Consider the following 21,341-nt stretch of genomic DNA (forward strand, 5'->3'; position numbering starts at 1 on the left):
GTGCCCAGGTTAAACATTATTTCTGGGTGTGACTGTGAGAGTCTTTCCAGATGAGATTAGTAACTGAATAGCTGAACTTTCAGTAGACTGTCCACCTTGATGTGGGTGGGCATCACCTAATCAGTTGACAACCTGAACAGAACAAAAGGAAGGGGAAGGAAGAAGGAATTCACTCCTTTTTCTTCTGCCCCACTGATTGAGCTGAGACAACTCATTTCATCTTCTCATGTCATTGGACTGGGATTTATACTACTGGCTCCACTGCTTCTCAGGACTTTTATCTCAGATTGAATTACATGACTGGCTTTCTTGGATTTCCAGCTTATAGAGGGCAAATCATGAGACTTCTAAGCTTCCATAATCATATAAGCCAATTCCTCATGATCAATCTCATTTTATGTATATATTTTTAAAACTGGTTCTATTTCTCTGGAGAACCCGAATGGAAGGAACATGTAAGACTGCCAAGAAGGCCAACACCAAGCCTAAAAGAGGTTTATGAAAAATAATAACAATAAGGAAAACAAAATGAGCTTTACAGACTATGTTTGGCAAAGAGAAAACACATGGAAAAAATTATTGGAGAAGAGAGTATCATATTAAGAAACAGAGAGAAAGCTCAACTACTGGATTTCTATTTTGCTTCCATCTTCAACAACAGAACGATCTTTAAAGAAGAAAGTAAAAAAACATAGCTAGAGTGAAAACAATGCCTCTAATAGCTCAGAAATAATAGCAGCTATTCGGCTTTTGTAGATATGCTGCTTTAAATTAATGTAAGTCTTCAGATAAAGGGGAATTACTTCAGAAGACATTAAAAGAACTAAAAGGGTTATAAAACCAAAACCAATAATCTTATGAAACAATGGAGAATGGGAGAGGCGCCTGAAGTCAGGAGACAGACAAATGTTTCAACTTAAAAGAGTGGATGTTATCAACTAGTAAGCCTGATGTCAGTCGTAAGCAAAATTTTATGTTTTTGAGCATTCAGAAAGTAAAAGTATTAGCAGAAATCAGCAAATGTTTTAAAATATGTATGGCATCAAAGTGACCTACATTCCTTTTTATAATAGTATTAAGAAGGGGCACCCGGCTGGCTCAGTGGGTTGGAAGGTTAAGACTCTTGATCCTCTCTTGAGCTTGGGGTTGTGGGTTCAAGCCCCATGTTGGTTGTAGAGATCACTTAAAAATAAAATCTTTCAAAAAATTTGTTTAATTGTATTAAGGGACTGGGCATCAAAAAGTGATTTACCTTAAATGTAACAATACAGCAAAGATCTACTTCTGAATAATATTAAGCTGCATAAGAGTCGTTAGGCACACTCAATAGTTTCTACAACATCTGGGAATCCATTTTGACAGTTCTCATTCTATTATCTGTCACGTTCAACCAAATAGTAAGTCTTAAGAATTCTGTATCTCAATGAGATGCCTGGATGGCTCAGGATGGCTCAGCGGTTGAGCTTGAGCTTTTGCCTTTGACTCAGGGCATGACCCCAGGGTCCTAGGATGAGTCCCACATCGGGTTCCCTGCATGGAGCCTGCTTCTTCCTCTGCCTATGTCTCTGCCTCTCTCTCAGTGTTTCTCATGAATAAATTTTTAAAATCTTAAAAAAAAATTCTATATCTCAAATATTTCTCAAATTCACCTACTTGTTTCTATCCTCAAAGCCACCACTTACAAGCAATAGCCATCTCTCACCTAACCACTGGAATGGATTCCTAGTTGATCTTTTAATTCCATGTTTGTTTTCTTTGAATTCATTAACTATACTGCATCCAAAGAGATGCCTCTAAAAAGAAAATCTGCTTCTGTTATATTCTTGCTTAAAATCTTTCGGTGGTCCCCATGTATCCCACCTCATTTGCCCTGAGGATTAAGTTCAATATCATTAAAACACTCATCAGGCCATGAATACAGAGGGTCTCATTCTAATTTGCATGACCAGGTCTCTGCCTAACTTAGACTGTTAACTACTTTCTACTCTTAATCTTGATCACCATGCTCTAGTCAGAACAGTATCCTCTGAACTCTCAGAAGCTCTTTTCTGCTTCTCTGCCTAATCCAGATAATTCCCCATGCCTGGAACACTCACATCACAACCATCCTGCTCTCTATCTCTTCCTCCTTCCTCTACAACTCAAGCTATAAACATAATAATTATTCAGAGGCTTTTAATGTCTGGATCCCCTAATAGACTGTAAACTCTGAAGGAAGGACCATGCCTGTCACATGCACTCCAGTGGCCTCTGTGCCTAGCACAGTGCCAGGCACACGACAGATTCTTGAAATTGGGTTAACCAAACTACCAGAATCTGGGTATGAGTCTCCTATAATGAATGTATTTCCAAGATTTGATTAAATATCAGAGTATAAAATCTATGAAGGATTTAAATCTATAAGCAATACTGGTGGCACTAGATAAAAGAATAAAAATTCCTATAAAATCAGAGTGGAGGAGGGGTAAGAAGTAATAGATGAAGCAAGATTGGCCACATATTGATAATTGCTGAGGCTGGGTGACATGTATGTGGAGGCTTATTGTACTCTTTTTCTCTGCTCTTATTTGTACAATGTACGCTCAGGGTTCTCATGACTGTTAAAAATCTGAATTTTGCTAAAGACAAACACAAAGCTTACCAAATAGCGACCTTTCATTCAGACAAAAGGTTCAAGAAAAAGTTCAAGGTTCTACTTAGGAACCTCCTTCCATATTACCTACACCTAGAACAGTACCTGATACTGCAACAAAATCACAGAAATTGAAGCTTCAAGACACAGAGCTGAGTCTTAAAATCTCTCCTCTCTTTGTTTTAGTACTTTTTCTATGACACCTCACTTTATTTCTGGCAAGTTATCTTTCACTTAAGTCCTGCCACAAAGGGACAGAGAAAGAGAGAGAGAGAGAGAAAGGGAGAGGGAAGAAGGGAACAGGGAAATAGGAAAGGGAAAGAGAGGGGGAGAGAAGGAGGAGGGACAGAAGAGAAGGAAGAAAGAGAGTTGGAGGAGAGAGAGATTATCAACAGGAATTCTTCTTCCAATAAGTCCTTCGGAATCAGTTGAAAACATCTAATTATCAGAATTCAGGTATATAAGATTACCACTTTATAGTCCTTGAGTGTGAAGTCTCGTGAAGACTTACCACATTCACATTTATAAGAACTCCAGCTTAGAGAGGAAAGGGATCAGCCAGACCACACAACTGACAAAAGATAAATATAGGTCCTTCTCAGACCAACAGATCATCAGTCCAATACTTAATCTACTATATACAATGATAAAAACAAAGCAATTACAACCTGACTGTCTCTATCACCAAGCCTCCAAAAAGCTAAAACCATTGCAATTATCTTTTACATCACCTAGCAAACAAAAGCATTTTCAAAATGTTATGACTTGTTAAAAAATCATCCTTCACTAATCACTTTCCTCTTAAATATCAGTTTTAGGTTAAAATGGTATACCACCAAATAACCGATGTAAATTTTCAATAAATTTGGCAATCAAAACTTAGATTTATTTGAAGGACTATTAAATAAATTCAATACTATCTTTTCTTTTTTAGTATACTCAAAAAAAACCAAGGCTGAAAACTAAGTCATATGTTAAAAATATTTAGAGATTTCTTCAAATCTCTAGGTTATAAGAAAACAGCTTGACATTTAATAGAAAATAGCCTCCACATGTAGTGACAACAGTCTCATAAATAATAAAAATGTTACTTTCTTTTCTTTTTTGTGGTCATTAGCTTGGTTTCACAGGGAGGTTAAATACTTTTATATCTAAAATGAAAACCCATAAAAAACACTGAAAGGCACAGTATGTCTTAAATGAGTTTTCTTGGTTTCAAAAGTTTTTCTTATTTCTCTTTCACACAGATCTGAAAAATTAAAATTAGCATTTGAAAGTATTCAAAAACTGTTTAAATCGTTGTTTACTTGTTATGATCTACAGGTGCAGTTCTGAATGAAATAAATTTATCATCTGCTATGCCCCAACTTGACCCAATTTACAATCATACAAACCAAAATGTGAAATATCTTTGTCTTCACATATTAAGAGGGCATTCTTTTGGATGAAAAGTTCTTAAACATAAAAACCCATTTCCTTAAATAAATTCAAACAAAACATTTCCTCTATTTTACAGTAATATTAAACTATTTATAGAAGGCTGTTAATATTATTTCCTCATAGTATTAAAAAGGAGTAAAATAGCCCTTCAGTCAGTATTTATTTTATCTGCCCTATGCCTAAGACTGGACTAGGTGCTAGAGATTAAAAAATGTATAATACACTCTAACCGGGAGAAATTTATATTCTAGCAGAATTACATAAATCATAACTACCCAGAGTGTGATAAAATGAGAGAGTAAAAATGTGTATGAAAGGACAAGGAGCCGTGGCCAACATGAAAATGTGGATAATTCTGCCTCCATGTGGCCATAAGCTCCATGAAGACAGGGTGCACATCTGTTTCATCACTGCTGGATAGTCACTAACTCCTAGCAGAGTGTCAGGCTCATGATAGATGTTCGAGAATGATTGGTCAGCTAAAAAAGATAAAAGAAAGAAGGCTTCACATACCAGGTGACAATAGAGTTGAGCATTTAAACATAAGCAGGAGTTAGACACAAAAAAGGAAAGGGCATTTTAGGCAGAAGGAACTACTACACCCACCTTTCACCAACTTACTTTAATGTAGGTAACATTCAGCCTTTTATCCCAAAATATATTCTCTACAAACCACCTAGCTAAAAATTTCCTAAATGAATATTTTCGTTTTTTAAAAGTAGAATTAAAAAACTGCCAAGGTCTCTAGTACCCACAGGATACTACACAGAGGATTCTGAGTGTAAGCTCAATCATTACCAATACAAACAAGACCAAACATAATAGCTACAAAAATAATTTTATAGCTAAAAATGAAAATGGAATAAACTAATTTTAATCACATACCATTTTAAGTCAGATTTAATGAAATCCAATTTGAAAAGTAATTTAATAAAATTTAACTTAGCAACGTTAACTTAAAACATTCATATATTTAAAGAATGGAAGCTATGGCAAAAATAGGAAAAAAGGAATTTTATGCCAAAAATTGCAATGAAGGCAGATATAAGACCAAGTCTGCTACATTAGTTATACCAAGTTCTGAATGTGACATTTTAAGTCATGCTTTAGGTCAATAGTAAATATGAGCTGTTGGTCTGGTCAACCTTCTGTCAGCTGCGAAATGTTTTCTAAAAGGGTCAGAGAGAGTAAATATTTTAGGCTGTCGGCCACATGGTCTTTGTCACAACTATTTAACTCAGCTGCTGTAGCATGAAAGCAGTCACAGACAATACACAATTAAATGGGTGTGGAAGGGTTCTAATAAATCTTTATTTATTTACAAAAACAAGTGGCTGGCCCATGACCATAGTTTGCCAACCCCTGTCCTAGAGTCTCAAAGTGACTTCTCAACAATTCTTTTTATCAAGACAGCTTTACTTTCTTTCACACACTTTCACATAAACTGTATTAATGCTTCATTAAAGCCTCTAGGACACCCATAAAAGAACAAAGAAGATATTCTGTCTTACATATAAAGAAACTGAAGCTCAAAGGGATTGACTGAGTTGCCCTACTGAGCTGCTAAGAGAGCTGAAACTAAATAACTTTTTAAAAAAAGATTTATTTATTTACTTGAGAGAGAAAAAGCATGAACAAGAGGGGTGAGGGAGAGAAAGAGAGAATCTCAAGCGGACTCTACACTGAATGTGGAGCTGATGTGGGGCTCCACCTCATGACCCTGAGATCATGACTTAATTGACTGTGCCACCCAGGTGTCCCTAACAACTCTTAACCACCACCCACCACACTAAAGCCTCCAGTGCCCCCATGTGAAATATTTTAATAATTTTTAGAATCCTCTGCTGAATCCCAGAGCTCTCAACAGCAGACTCACCACATTCACAATAGATTTCAAGAATACCTACTTAAATGCCCATTAAAATTATTTACAATTCTGAAGCCAAATTATTCTTGGATCCTTGCTCTCTTGAGAAGACTTGGCTTTCTTTGATTTAGGTTATCTTCTTATTCACAAGTCACCTAAAATTTCAGTTCATCTTCAGTTAGCCAGTAAGAAAAAGGAAAAAGTACACCTTTTTATTTATTTATTTTTTAAACAATCCTGAGGTCTTTTATTTTCTTTATATTTATCATGCCATGAATTCATAGGGAATGGGTTCCAGCAGTTCAGGCTCCTTTCCATTGGTTCTCACAAAGTGTGCTTCTCTGGGTGGGGCAGGCTGTCACTTCAGTTGGACCCAAGTACCTTTCTCTTTGGCTTCCTTCTTTTTCTGATCATTTTCCTTCACACGCTTCAGGAAGCTATCTCAGCTCTTTGAGTTTTTAATATGCTCAATGCAGACATTAATTCTCTTGGCAAGAATCTTGCCCTTAACTTGTTTGTTTACAACAATGCCAACAGCATGCTGAGTAACACTATAGACCCTTCAGTTTTGCCATGGTGACATTTGTGGGGCATTCCTTTTTGAACAGTGCCCATTCCCTTGATGTCCACAATATCACCTTTCTTTCTTATGGATTCACATGTATGTGGCCAAAGGAACAACCCCTTGTTTTCTAAAAAGCCTAGAGAACATATAGCAGGTACCTCTCCTCTTTTCCTTTGTGTTGGTCATTTTGGCGAATTACTGAAAGACAGCGGTTCCAGCCAAAAGAAAAGTATACCTTCTTAAAAGGTTGTGAAGTCTTAATTATTTAGTAGGAATCTGTATACTCAGTAAGATAAAAGAGGAAAAAGACCTGCCTTTGCAGAGTTTATAATCTAATTGACAAAAAAAAAAATCTAATTGACAGATACTAGACATACAAATATAAAACTAAGGAGCAACTCCATGTAACTCAAATCTAAGAGACTTAAATGAGAAAAATTAGAGTACAAAATGTCATAAAACATGAACCTTTTGCACTACTGAAGTCTCAGATGATGCCTCGTTTTACATAATGAAACTTTAGTAAATACTAAATAACCAAAAACTCCTCTCTGACATGGTAATAATATAGTCCAAAAGATAAAAAATGGATCACATTTTTTAAAATTATGGGTTTCTTCTAGAGGGGTGGGCAGGGGGAGAAGGCAGGTCTTCTATTTTATTCTAGTTATTGCCACAAAAGTTCAGTTTATGTTGGACTAGTTCCCTATCTAAAAACAACCATCAAAGATGGATAAAACAGGCAGTCCTAGCTTTACACAGTAGTGTAGGACTGGAAAAGTGACCATGAAACCATGCAAAGTGATCTTAATCATCAATGATGTAATCTTTAAAAACTGTCCAAACATTAAAAACTCTCCTTGTTAAGTTATAAATGTATAAGAAAATGAATAAAGTAAATGAAACTAATATATTTAATATACCACAATTTAAAAACATTAGAAATGTTGAGAATTCAAGTGCTTTATTTATTGCTTTGTAAAAACCTTAAGCACAGTTTGAATAGTGCTTGCTTTCTTGACATGTAACTTATAAGCAAACATCTCTCCTAAGTCTTGCTGAACTGTCCTATTCCTTTCTAGGTCTAGATCAACTTCTAAACATGTTATCATTTGCACTTTCGATGTCATGTAATATTTCGGAGAGATTCTTTAAATGCTAGTACTTTGTCAGCAGCACTTTCTCTGGGATAAATTCACCCTTTTCATTACAACCACTTTCCTCATTTATATGGAAAAGTTCACTTCCCCTAAGTTCCTGTGGCTGTGTATCTAGTCTCTCAAAGGTGGTAGTGTCAATCTTCCCACAGTCAGCTGTTTCTTCTATAATTCCATTATTCTAATGAAATTCCGCTACCACCATTATCACTTTGTTTCTTTGCTATACTTTCATCTTTCTTGTCCAATTCCCTCTTTCAATATGCACTTTTACAAAATACTATATGGGCTTATCACAAGAGACAAGGAGGCAACACAACTACATGTTTTGCTGTCTGTGGGTAAACTAACAGATGAATAATGATGATATAGTGACAATGAAAGAAGTGATGTGACTGGTCTTTGATCATGATGCATATCTGTTGTTAAATGACTCATGGACTAGAGAGCTAGCAAAAAAGTTCATACTTTATGTAACTTCAGTTACTATGCAGTGGTAAGTGAAATCTGAACCATATTGTTAAGGACCTGATATTATTTAACTAAAGCATATTAACTGAAATTCATGCATACTGGACCCATGCAAAACAATGGCTACCTGTATGTAAGAAACTGTTTTGAAGGCACTGGAAGACTATCAATGCAAGCAAGATTAAGGAGCTTTGATCTAAAAGAGAATACAGAGGTGAGCTGCAGAATTCTCTCAGCTTTTCCCTTGAGTGTATCTTCTAAATTCCAGCCAGGAAAGAAGGAATCCAAGTACAAAGCAAGTCTTACTGTTCTGAGAAAGCAGGGGTTAGAGTCTGTACCCCATTTAAAGGGAGGTACTTTGGTATGCACACAGGGTATTCAGTTTTAACTCCAGAAAGACGATGACTAGCAATAAGGGTACTTTCTCCAGAAGCTAAACACATGAAGTTATATCCTCTGATGTTATGGGCAAAACAATCAATCTAATGGTGGGAAATCCATGAAGAGAAGAATGTTGGAAGAGTACAATGTAAGAGATGACTAAAAGTAGCTTCTTTGTAAAATTTTGTGTGTAGAGGCCAGAATTTAAACTTGTACCACCAATGCTAAGGTATACCAATTACTCACATGATTATAGATATTTCATACTTTATAAAGTGGTAGTCAGAAATTAAACTGCTGTATTTACCATTCTGTAATCCCATCCAGAGCTGCTTATGATCTTTTTTCTGCATTTCATTGATTACTTGACTTTTATGCTTTAATGCATCAGCTTCTTTCACACAAGACATAAAATGAGCTTCAATTGCATCCTTAGATGGGCAGTGCAGAAGGTCCTTTTCTGGAAAACTCTACCAAAGGAAAAAAATACACATATAAAACAGGTATACATATTAGGAAATTATTCGCAAAGAACTGTATCTCCCCCAATTATCCAATATTTTTAGCAAATGATCTGTTAACTTCCCAGTAAAGAGAATTCAGTTCAAGTCCATATTTCTTAAATTATAAGAAGTTAAAAATCTTTAGCTACCTGGAATATTTTGTACTTTTTCTAAATAATCCTTATGTACTATGTATTTAAAATACAAGAGGAAAAAAACCATAAAAGAAGAAAAGAATAGTAACTTCAAAAATAGTTTTTTTGACTTGGCCATGTCTAGCGCTGACAAGAATGTGGAATAGAATTCACATACACTGCCATTAAGGACGTAAAACAGTACAACCACTTTGGAAAACAGTTTGGTAGTTTTTTCAAAAGGTAAATATATACCTACCGTGAGATCCAGTAATTCTACAACTAGGTAATTACCTAAGAGAAACAAAAACATCCACACAAAGACTTGTGTGTGAATATTCACAGTAGCATTATTTGTAACAGCCAAAAGTCAGGAAACATCCTAAGTGTCAACAGGTAAATGAATACATAAATTATAAAAACTTATCAAAGTGTACATTTTTAATATGTATATAGTTTGCTGTAGGTCAATTAGGCTGTAAAAAAGCTGTTAAAATGTACCTTTTAAGGTCAAAGCTAAACCTACATCCTATACCTACACTGAATCTTTTAGGCAGTTGAGGAATTGATCACTGGACAAATAAGCAGTTATGTAAATGAGGTGACTAATTCTCTTTTCACTGAAAAAAAAAAGATAATAAGAGCCAACACTAACTGTACACTTACTGTGTGAGACATTGCACTAATGCTGTTTATACGGACTATGTAATTTAATCTTCATAACAACACTTACAGTAAAAATAATTGTTATTGCTATTTCACAGATAAAAAAATTAATTACAAAGCTCAGGGAGCGGAGAGAGTCATATGTGGTCAAGCTAGGATTAGTCTGACTCAAGAGTCCTGGTTTGTAACTACTACACAACACCACTTCCTCCGTAAGACCCAAATACTTACAGTAATTACATTCAAACATTAGTTTACCAAAAAGTCACGGTTCCATAAGTCCTTTGGTAAAAACTGAGACAAATAATAATGGCAGAAAAAAAAACATTTAGTTACAGCCTACTTGGATACTATTAACAGACATTACATTATCCAAGTAATGACAAGCTCCAAAATGACTAGGAAACTTAAGTGCATGCCCTCCTACCAAAAGCAAAGGCACTTGACTACCTATTGCTATTTCCTAAAGTATATTTTTTAGATGCAAATAATCAGTCATACCTCCTTCTATCTTAAGAGAGTCTGATCTCATAGATCTGCTGAGTAAAGAGGTAAGCTACTATTTAACTACCCACTGGTCACAGCTGCCTAGAGGGGAGGCGAACAGCTGAGACAAATGGTCTCTAGAGGTACAAAGGGATTCTAGATTCATTGGGCCCTTGAACTAGAGATCCGTAAGAATGAAGGTAGATGTTTTCAGGCATAGGCACACAAGGGCAAAGAATATGAGAAAATATAAAAGTCTGTAAAAATGAAAAGGCAAAAGGAGAGAATGAGAGAGAGAGAGGCAAAACTAAAAGATGGGAGAGGACATGGATGGCAGAGAGAGGGTCCCTACCTTACTTAATCAACTTTACAATCAGCTGTATTTGCTTTGCTTAGGCTAGATTAAAGGGATTTGTCCTGATTTCCTGACCAGGATGAATAATAAAATGTTCATTATATCAATTCTATTATATTCAAATGGATTAACATTATAACAATTATTCCTATTTAAGAAAACTTTAACTTTTTTATACTTGATCTCTAAATTTAGAATGGCTTTTTTGGATATTGTACAGTTCTCTATGCTGCTCATTTAATTGCTCATTTTGGTTATTTATGACTGGCAGAAAATATGAAAGTTCATATTTCAAAGAAAATATTATTTTCATGTAGTTTGATTTTACGACCTATTTAAACTTAAGTACTATCAGAGTTTCTTAAAACTGTATACAATCGATTATGAAAAAAAAGGAGTCAGAACCTCTCAAAACAGTGGTTTGAAAAATCAAGGGGGAAAAAAATTCTACCATTGTCTAGTGCTGTTTCAGCATAGGCTGCTAATCCCCTCAATGACTCCTATAATCAGAGAAAGTACTAAAGTGCTGCTTTTCCCAGATGACCACTGTTTTGCAGGTTTCTAAACTTAACCAATGAGGACGCCCATAATTGATAGCTGACAATTACAAACAACTAGCCTTTATTGCAAATGAGGGGTCTTTGAGGAGAGTGCAGGTATTTGTATACATATGTTGCAATAGAACATTCTACATCTCTATCTAGGAGGAAAGTAAACTATTTAATGAAATGAACTCAAAGGAACTATGAGAGCAGTAACAGAGGAAATATCTACGTAGGCAGTCACAGCAACTGAATTAATCATGGCAATGAATAAAGTGACAGATGTCTCAGTCAAAGCCCCCTCAGCTCCTACTCATGACATGTTCCTTCTTCCATGATTAGGTTGGGGTGGGGGTAGGAAATTGTTTTTAAAAGCTTCACAATAAAATTCCAGACAGACTCTTGATGCATTACATTTCTAGTAACTTCTTACATACATTAGCAATTGTGTATAGGTGTATATCTTTTCAGTTCAACAAATTCTTACAAATAAAGGTGAGTTTGATACTGTATTTATTTGCTTTCATGAATAAGTCAGAATGCCTGATAAACTAATCTAATTTCACTTTTATATAAATAATCTGGAAAGTACTATTTAAATATTATTACCAGTGTCGTTTAACTAAAACATTAGTACAGTCTGAACTGTATACACACATATTAGAGATAAACAACATTAAACTCAAACTATTACAAGTGGGAAACAAAAGCCCTTTAATTTATAGATAATATTGTAAGCTCAACACCAAAAGCAAAGGCCACAAAAGCAAAAACAAAAAAACAAAACAAAACAAAAGCAAGGACTACAACAAACTAAAAAGCTTGTGCACAGCAAAGAAAACCATCAACAAAATGATGGTTTCTTTCAAAAAGAGGAGAAAATACTTGCAAATCATGTATCTAGTAGTGGGGTAATATCCAAAATATACAATCAATCCATACAACCCACCAACAAAAAACAAACCATATTAAAAAACAGGCATAAGATTTGAACATTTTTCCAAAGACCTACATACGACAGGCACATGATGCTCAACATCACTAATTCTCAGAGAAATGCAGATCAAAACCGTGAGATACCACTTCACACCTATTAGAATGGCTATTATCAAAAAGATAAGAAATAACAAATGTTGATGGGTATGTCCAAAAAAGGAACCTTTTTGTATTGATAGGACTACTATAAACTGGTACAGCCACTATGGAAACAGTATGGAAGTTTCTCAAAAACTTAAAAATAAACTACACATAATCCAGCAATTCTAAGTATTTATCCAGAGAAACAAAATCGCTATCTCTGAAAGATATATGCACTCCCATGCTCACTGCTGCATTATTTACATTAGCCAGGACATGGAAACAACCTAACTGTTCACTGATGGATGAATGGATAAAGATGTAGTATATGTACAATGGAATATAATCCAACCATTAAAAAGAACAAGATCTCAACATTTGTGACAACATGGATGGACCCTGAGGCATTATCTAAGTGAAATAAGTCAGAAAAGGAAAGACTCATGCCTTAATGATCCCACTTATATGTAGAATATAAAAGGGGAAGGGGAGCTCACAAATATAGAGAATAAACTGATAATTGGCCAGAGGCAGGGGGTGGAATGTTAAGCAAAAAGGACGAAGGGGGGCAGCCTGGATGGCTCAGCGGTTGAGCGTCTGTCTGCCTTCGGCCCAGGGCATGATCCTGGAGACCAGGGATTGAGTCCCGCATCAGGTTCCCTGCATGGAGCCTGCTTCTCTCTCTGCCTCTCTCTCTGTATCTCTCATGAACAAATAAATAAAATCTTAAAAAAAAAAAAAAAAAAAAGAAAGAAAAAGGATGAAGGGGATCAAAAGGTATAAACTTCCAGTTATGAAATGTCATGGGGATGTAACGTACAGCTTGATGACTACAGTTAGTGATATCATATTGCATATTTTAAAATTGCTGAGAGTAAAACTTAAAAATTCTCATGCCAAGAAAAAAATGGTGATGGATTTAACTAATAATCTTTCTGCAATATATACAAATATCAAATCAGCATGTTAAACACTTAAAAGTAATATAATACTATGGATGTCAATTATACCTCAAATAAAAAATACTGCAAGTTCTATTAAGACAAGAGAGCAAAGCAAACAAAAATTTTCCATATGATCCATAAAGAATCTAACACCCATTAAAAATGTAGGAGTTGCTAATATAGTGTTATGGACTCCATGTTTATGTCCCCCTAATATTCTCATGTTGAAGCCCTAATCCTCGGGGTGGCTGTATTTGGAGATGGACCCTTAAGGAATCAATTAAGGTTAAGTGTGTTCATATGGGTGGGGCCCTGATCTAACAGGATTAGTATCCAGTAAGAAAAGACAGCAGAGAGCTCACTCATTCGCTCTCTCCAAACACAAGGAGGAAAGGACATACAAGGACACAGAGAAAAGGTAACCATCTGCACACCAGGAAAACAATCCTCACCAGAAATTAAACGCTGCTAGACCTTGATCTTGGATTTTCTAGCCTCATGAACTGTGTGAAAATAAATTTCTCTTGTTGAAGGCATCCAGTCTGTAGTATTTTGTTATGGCAAAATAAGCAAACTAATATACATAGCAATATTATTTTGATTGTTGAGTCACCTCTAATAGTAGAGTCAGCATTCTGATGACTCTATGAGGAAAATACAAGGCCATAGTTTAAAGGCTTACTTTGATAAATCTTGACATTTCTTTCCAGGATCACTTTGGTATGTGTGTGTGTGTGTGGGGGGGGGGGGGATGGAAATAGAAGAGATTTTTTTCAAATATATCTTCTAAAATAGAATTTTCAGGATGAGAGAATATGCTCTGAAAGCTAAAGGAATCAATGCTGAAGTCAGCACTAAAATTTGTTAAACTTTCAGGATTTTCTTAAATCTTTTTTTAAAAGATTTTTTTTTAAAGATTTTATTTATTTATTCATCACAGAGAGAGCAAGAGGCAGAGACACAGGCAGAGGGAGAAGCAGGCTCCATGCAGGGAGCCCGATGTGGGGACTCGATCCCAGCTCTCCAGGATCACACCCCAGGCCGAAGGCGGTGCTAAACCGCTGGGCCACTGGGGCCGCCCTAGAAAGATTTTAAGTAATCTCTACACTTAAAATGTACACTCTACACTCCCAAAATGGAGCTCAAATGCACAACTCTGGATCAAGAGTTGCACAACTCCAAGAACCAGTCAAGTGCCCCAATTTTCTTAAATCTTCTCATTTTACCAGGATCCAATCTACAAACTTATCTTCAACCAACCATCTGCTTCCCTCCTGATACAATCTAAAGAATATCTCCTATGCTGTTTGCTAGGTCCCATTTTGCGAATCTTTGAAACCGAGTTGAATTAATTATTCTCATTTCTTCCTATAATTATCTGTAACCATTTTCTCTCTAATCACTGTTTCCCATTAGTTGTTCCCAAAAATAAAATAAGCACCCAAAGCAAAAACAAAAAAACTTCCTTCAACCTCAACTTCCTTCTGGCTACAGTCCTCTTCCCCTTCAGAGCCAACTTTTAAGGTGACCAAACTAGTAGTCAGCTCTTATTATCCCACCATCAGTGGGCTACCCTCACCACTCTTGCAAATTCCTCTTTTGAAAGTCAACAATGACACCTTTCAGTCCTTGTTTTAAGTCCTCATCAAACATCTAACACCTTTGAATATCCTCCTTGAAGCAGTCATCCTTAAGTCTGTTATATACCACACTTATTTTTCCCTCATCTTCCCTCATTCTCATTTTCAAATCTATTCTGGCACTATTCCTTAAATGTCGCTTGTTGTGGGTTTTTTTTTTTTTAAGATTTTATTTATCTATTTTATATGATGAGGGTGGGAGTGGGGAAAAGGAGGAGCAGAGGGAGAGGGAAAGAATCTCCAGCAGACTCCATGCAAGAGTGAAGCCTGATGCAGGGCTCGATCCCACAACCTGAGCCAAAGCCAAGAGTCAGATGCTTAACTGACTGAGCCACCCAAGCATCCCAAATGTTGATATTTTTCAAGTTTCCAGTCTAGTACCTTGTTGCTTTTTTTCATTCCATATATTCACCTTCATAAGCTTGCTTACTTCTACATCATTTATGGATGATTAAGTCTCAATATCTGTCTCCAGCTAAGATCCTTCTCATGACTAGCGCCCATACACTCATTAATCTAGTAGATATGTCGTTAGGCATATGTGACTTCAACAAATCCACAAGTAAAGAAATAAGTTTCCCCCCTTGATTCCTCCTCCCCATCTCCTACATTCAAGCAAGTTCTACTGAGTTCACATCCTAAATAGATCTGAATCCATTCACTTTCAACATTCCAGAGCTGCTTTCCTAGTACAAACTAACAACTGTCTGACATTTCTGAAAACCCTTGCAGCTGGGTCCCATGTCCCAAATCTTAACCCCTTTAATTCATTTTTCACATTTGGAGTCACAGTGATCTTCCTAAAATACAAATCAGATCTTCTCACTCAGCTGCTCTGCTCTTTTAGAATAAAATCAAACTTCTTCCAAAGCCTTTAAGGTTCTGAATGACTTACATCTCTGCTAACCTCTTCATCATAATCTCCTGCTCTCATTTAAGATACTCCATTTTCTTTCCCTTCTCCCACACACACATTCTCTGCTCCAAAGATCTTGACAATCTGTCACCTGCTCAAACATTCTTTTAGGCATACTCTCTCATTCTTCTGCCTCTGCATAAAATACCTCCTTTGCCTAAAACGCTCTTTCTTCTTGCCTATCCCCTGACCACTTAACACAACTACTCACTACCCAAAAATATCCTCCTCCATCTTCAGGTTCAGTTTCAACATCACTTCCTCTAGGAAATTTCTAACTTCCCAAGTGTATGTTAAGTTCACAGAGTTCATATACTTGACTCTATAATATCATTTGTATTGTCATGCCATACTACTCTTAAGCTCCACAAGGCAGGGACTGTTCTCACCTGTACTTTGTCAAAAAGCTTTGTAAATTAAGTCAACTTTATTGAGACATGATGCACAGAGTAAAATGCAGAAATTTTAAGTGTACAGTTAAATAAATTAACACTGCATTAGTTAGTATCTGCCCAAACAAGATATAAAATATTACCATCACACCAGAAAGTTCTTTGGTGCCCTTTGCAATCAGTTCCCTCATTTTGACCCAGCTGATCTGATTTGTATCACAAGATTAGTTTTGCCTATAATATAATCAGATATAAATAGAATCATATTATGTAGTACTGTATCATCTAAAATCTTTTACTTATTAGCATAATGCTTTGGAAATTCATCTATGTTACTGCATGTATATAGTTAGTTCCCCTTTTGCTGCTGAATTGGATTGATAAACTACTCTGTTCACCCAAAAACCTGTTAACAGACATTAAGATTCTAACTATTAGGGCAGCCCAGATGGCTCAGCAGTTTAAGCACCGCCTTCAGCCCAGGGTGTGATCCTGGAGACCCGTGATCGAGTCCCGCGTCAGGCTCCCTATATGGGGGCTGCTTCTCTCTCTGCCTGTGTCTCTGCCTCTCTCTCTGTCTGTCTGTCTCTCTCATGAATAATAAAACCTTTAAAAAATAAAAAAATAAAAGATTGTAACTATTAGTGTACAAGTCTTTTGTGAGCATGCTTTCACTTTTAAAGATTTTATTTATTTGACAGAGAGAGAGCATAAGCAAGGAAAATGGCAGGCAGAGGGAGAGGGAGAAGCAGGCTTCCTGCTGAGGAGAGCCTGATGTGGGACTCAATCCCAGGATCCTGGGATCATGACCTGAGCTGAAGGCAGACCCCTGACTGAGTCACCTCTGACTGAGGCGCCCCATTTTTCTTGCATATATACCTTGAAACAGAAATGCTGTGTCACAGAGTAAGTCTATATTTAACATTATTTAGAAACTGCCGAATTGTTTTTCAAGGTAACAACATAATTTTATACAACCACCAATAAAGTATGAGAGTTCTGGTTACTCCAAGTCCTCAGCTTGGTACACTGTCAGTATTTTTAATTTAAGTCATTTAAAAAAAAATGGAATGCAAAAAAATAAAATAATATGGAACACTTCATAAATTTGTGTCATCCTTGCACAAGGACCATGTTAATCTTCTCTGCATCATTTCAATTTTAGTTTATATGCTGCAATGCAAGCACTCATTGTGGGTTTTTTGTTTTTGTTGTTGTTTTTAGATTTTATTTATTTGAAAGAGAGAGAGAGAGAAAGAAAGAGGGGAAGAGAGCAGGAGGAGGGACACGGGGGAGGGAATCTTAAGTAGACTTTGCTGAACATGGAGGCCAACATGGGGCTTGATCTCATGGCCCTGAGATCATGACCTGAGCCAAAACCATGAGTCAGACACTTAACCGACTGAGCCACCCAGGAGCCCCAAGCACTCATTGTGATTTTAATATACACTTCACTGATGACTAAAGGTGTTGAACATCTTTTCATGTGTTAATTGTTCATATATAAACATACACATTTATGAATGGTTTATATACATACACACACATACATTTATGTATATACATATAGATTGTTCACGTCTTTTGGATTTGTTCCAAATATATATAATATATATATAAATGATATATTAGGGAACAATTTGAGCAATGTGAATTTCATATTTACTTCTGTAAATACTGTCCACAAGAAATACTAAGTGAACACAGAAATTGCACCCTGCTAAACTGAGGCACAAAATACACAAAGCACATACACTTTAGCAACAGACCTGCAACTTCAATTCTTGTTATAAGCTATATTCATCCACATTTGATGCTACAATTTCGTCTGATTTGAGACTTTCCTTCCGCCACTTCACAATAACTGACAAGCTGCAAACGCTTCCCAATCCTCATTTCTACAAGCAAACTTCCAATTGCTTTCAATATAAAGGGCAATACTTATTGTAGTATTTATGTATTTAGTCATTTAATATATGTAAAACTATGCTTTTGTTAGGTTCCTATCTTTTTTATTCGTCGCTAATAAAGTTTTTGGTTTTGTGCCCTTAATGCATTTTCTCCTTAAGTCCTGTGATTTCTAACAGTATGTTGTTTTTTAGGAATATGTATTTTGCAGTACAGCAAAACTGCCTGTAGGAGTGATAGGAACAAATACCTTCACCTTTCTCCTGATCTTAGGGTGAAACCCTGAATAAACCACCACTTGGCACGATTTTAGTTGTAGGCTTTCCATATTGCTCTTGGTCAAATCGAGGATATTTCCTTTTATTCCTAAGTTTGCTAAGAGTTTTGAAGACAAATTTGTACTGAATTTTGTCAAAAGCTTTTCCAGTAAGGATCTATGTGATTTTATGATTTTTTCTACTTTTTTCTGTATACATGCTGAATTACATCAATTCATTGATAATTTCAAAGTCGAATCACCCATATATTCCTGGGACAATCTCAACACTGTTGTGGTATACTGTCCTTTTCCTATACTGCTATATTCAATTTGTTAGTATTTTCCTTTTTTAAAAATAAGATTTTATTTATTTTGATTTCTCATAAGAATGGCAACTATCATTTATCACTTACTGTTCTCTTTTATGCTATGTTTCTTTTTTTACATAGATTTTCTATGTATTACTGGTTTTTACCAGTTTGATTATATGCCTAAGTGTGTTTTTCTATATATTTACTTGCTTAGGATTTCCTGAGCTTCTTCAACACAGATTGTTTTCTCCCCAAATATGAAAAATTAATAACCATTATTTCTTTAAGGTTGAGATATAATCTAGATACAATTTACTTAAATTCACTTTTAAAAAGCAATTTCAATAGTTTTTAATATATTCACAAGGTATACAGCAATCACCACTATCAAATTATAGAACTCCAGAAAGAAACCTTGTATTTGTAAGCAGTCACACCAATTTATTTTCTGTCTCTATAGATTTTGCAAATTTTGGACATTACATATAAATGAATCACAATATGCATACAATATGCAGCCTTTTGTGTCTTCCTTCTTTCACTTAGCATGACATTTCAGGGTTCATCAATGCTGTAGCATGTATCAGTACTTTACTCCTTTACATGACCAAGTTATACAGTTGACTCCTGAACAAGTGGTGAGGGGTGCCAACCCACACTTCTTCCCATGAAGTTGAAAATCTGCATATAACTTCTGACTCCCCAAAAATTTAACTATCAGTAACCTACTGTTGACTGGAAGCCTTATCAGTAACATAAGCAATTGATCACATTTCTGTCATATGTCGTATATATATACTGTATTTTATAATAAAGCTACAGAACAGAAAATATTAAGGAAAAGAAAATACATTTACAGTACTGTACTATATTTATAAAAAAAAAATCTATATGTAAGTGGACTTACGCAGTTTAAGTCCATGTTGTTCGGGGTCAACTATACATTAGTTCCATTGATATTGCATTGATATACATTTTGTTTTTCCATTCATCAGCTTTTAGCACTGGGGTTGCTTCCACTTTTTGGCCATTATGACTACTGCTGCTGTGAACATCCATGTACAAGTTTTGGGGTGGACATATGTTTTCAGTTCTCTGGGGTATATAACTAGGACTGGAATTGGTGGGTCGTATGGCAAGTCTACATTTAATCATTTGAGGAACTGCCAAACTCCAAAGCAATTCTCCACTGTTCTCCAAAGCAGTGCATCATTTTACATTTCTAATAGTAACATGTAACATCTGGGAGTACCAATTAATCCATTCTCTAACACCTGTTATTATTTAACTTTTTGATTATAGCTCTATTTGCAGGCTGAAGGGATAATTCAATAGTATCTGTCAACAACTATTCTGAGTTTCACTTCACTTCTGTGCTTGCTGGCTATTTATATATCTTCTTTGGAGAAATGTCTACTCAGATACTTTGCCCATTTTTTCTTTTTTACTTTGCCCATTTTTAATTAAGTTATTTACCTTTTTATTATTGAATTCTAGGAGTTCTTTACATATTATGGACATGACTCTTCTTAGATATATGATTTTGCATATATTTTCTCTTATGGGTTGTCTTTTCACTTCCTCTGAAGCACAGAAGTTTTTCATTTTGATCAAGTCCAATTCACCTGTTTTTCTTTTCCTTTGGTTGTTTGTGCTTTAAGAATTATACCTAAGAAATCACTGCCTAATTCAATGTCACAAAATTTATTTTTTTCTAAGAGTTTTATCATTTTAATTCTTACATTTAGATCTCTGAACCATCTGTACTTATTTTTTTAAAGAGATCACTTTCATTCTCTGACATGTAGGTATCCAGTCGTCACAGCACAATCTGTTGAAAAACTATTCTTTCCTTCACTGAACTGTCTTGGCACTCATACAGATAATCAAGTGTCCACATATGTATGTGTTTTTATCTTGACTCACACTTGTACTCCATTGATTTATATCTGTCCTTATGCCAATACCATGGAGTTTGAGTTATTGTAGCTTTGAAATCAAGAAATGGGAGTCTAATCATTATTTGTTAAAAACATTTTTCTGAATTATTCCCTCTTTCCTCTCCTTCTAGGACTCTAAGTATATGTATATTAGATTGCTTCATATTACCCTAGAGGCCATCAGGACTCTCTCCACCCACCCCAGCACCAATTTTCTTCTCTCAGTTCTTCATATTGGATAATTTCTATGGATCTGACTTCGAGTTCACAATCTTGTGCCATCTCCAATTCACCATTAAACCCACCAGTGAATTTTTCATTTCAGATATTTCTCTTCTCAGTTCTGCAATTTCCTAATCTTATTTTAAGTCACTGAGTAAATAGTTGCTTTAATTCATTTTTCCTAATTCCAAATATGGGTTATCTCAGGTCAGTTTATATCAATAGCATTTTCCCCTTCATATGGTTCAAGTTTTCCTGCTTATTTGCATGTATAGTAAATATTCATTGTATGCTGGATACTGTAAATACAGTGTAAAGATTCTAGATTATGCTATCTTTCTTGGTGAGTTTTGTTTTGCCCAGTGCCTCTCCTTGATCCCTAAAAGGCCTAATTTTACACTTTATTAGAGCAAATCCAGAGCAATCTTTACTGTATAATAGGAGTTGGCAAACTTCTGTAAAAGGCTAGATAGTAAATATATTAGACTTGTGGGCCACAGTGTCCATAGCCAAGTGCTCAACTTTGCCCTCAA

The 21,341-nt window shown here is 35.6% G+C and overlaps 1 protein-coding gene and 1 non-coding gene across 7 annotated transcripts in view; both read right to left on the minus strand.

The window, feature by feature from the left end:
• ATG5 (autophagy related 5) overlaps nt 1–21,341 on the minus strand; it is a 124,903-nt gene that overhangs the window by 68,402 nt on the left and 35,160 nt on the right. For all 6 annotated transcript variants that reach the window (XM_072738155.1, XM_072738171.1, XM_072738169.1 and 3 more), the window contains one exon: nt 8,821–8,983. In XM_072738155.1, coding sequence (XP_072594256.1) covers nt 8,821–8,983 — 163 coding nt within the window. The remainder of the gene's footprint in view (nt 1–8,820; nt 8,984–21,341) is intronic.
• LOC112925220 (U6 spliceosomal RNA) lies at nt 17,253–17,356 on the minus strand. Its single transcript, XR_003236045.1, has one exon. It is a non-coding gene; the product is annotated as a U6 spliceosomal RNA (small nuclear RNA).

This window comes from Vulpes vulpes, chromosome 1 (genome assembly GCF_048418805.1).
Source record: "Vulpes vulpes isolate BD-2025 chromosome 1, VulVul3, whole genome shotgun sequence".
NCBI classification, from domain to species: Eukaryota; Metazoa; Chordata; class Mammalia; order Carnivora; family Canidae; genus Vulpes; species Vulpes vulpes.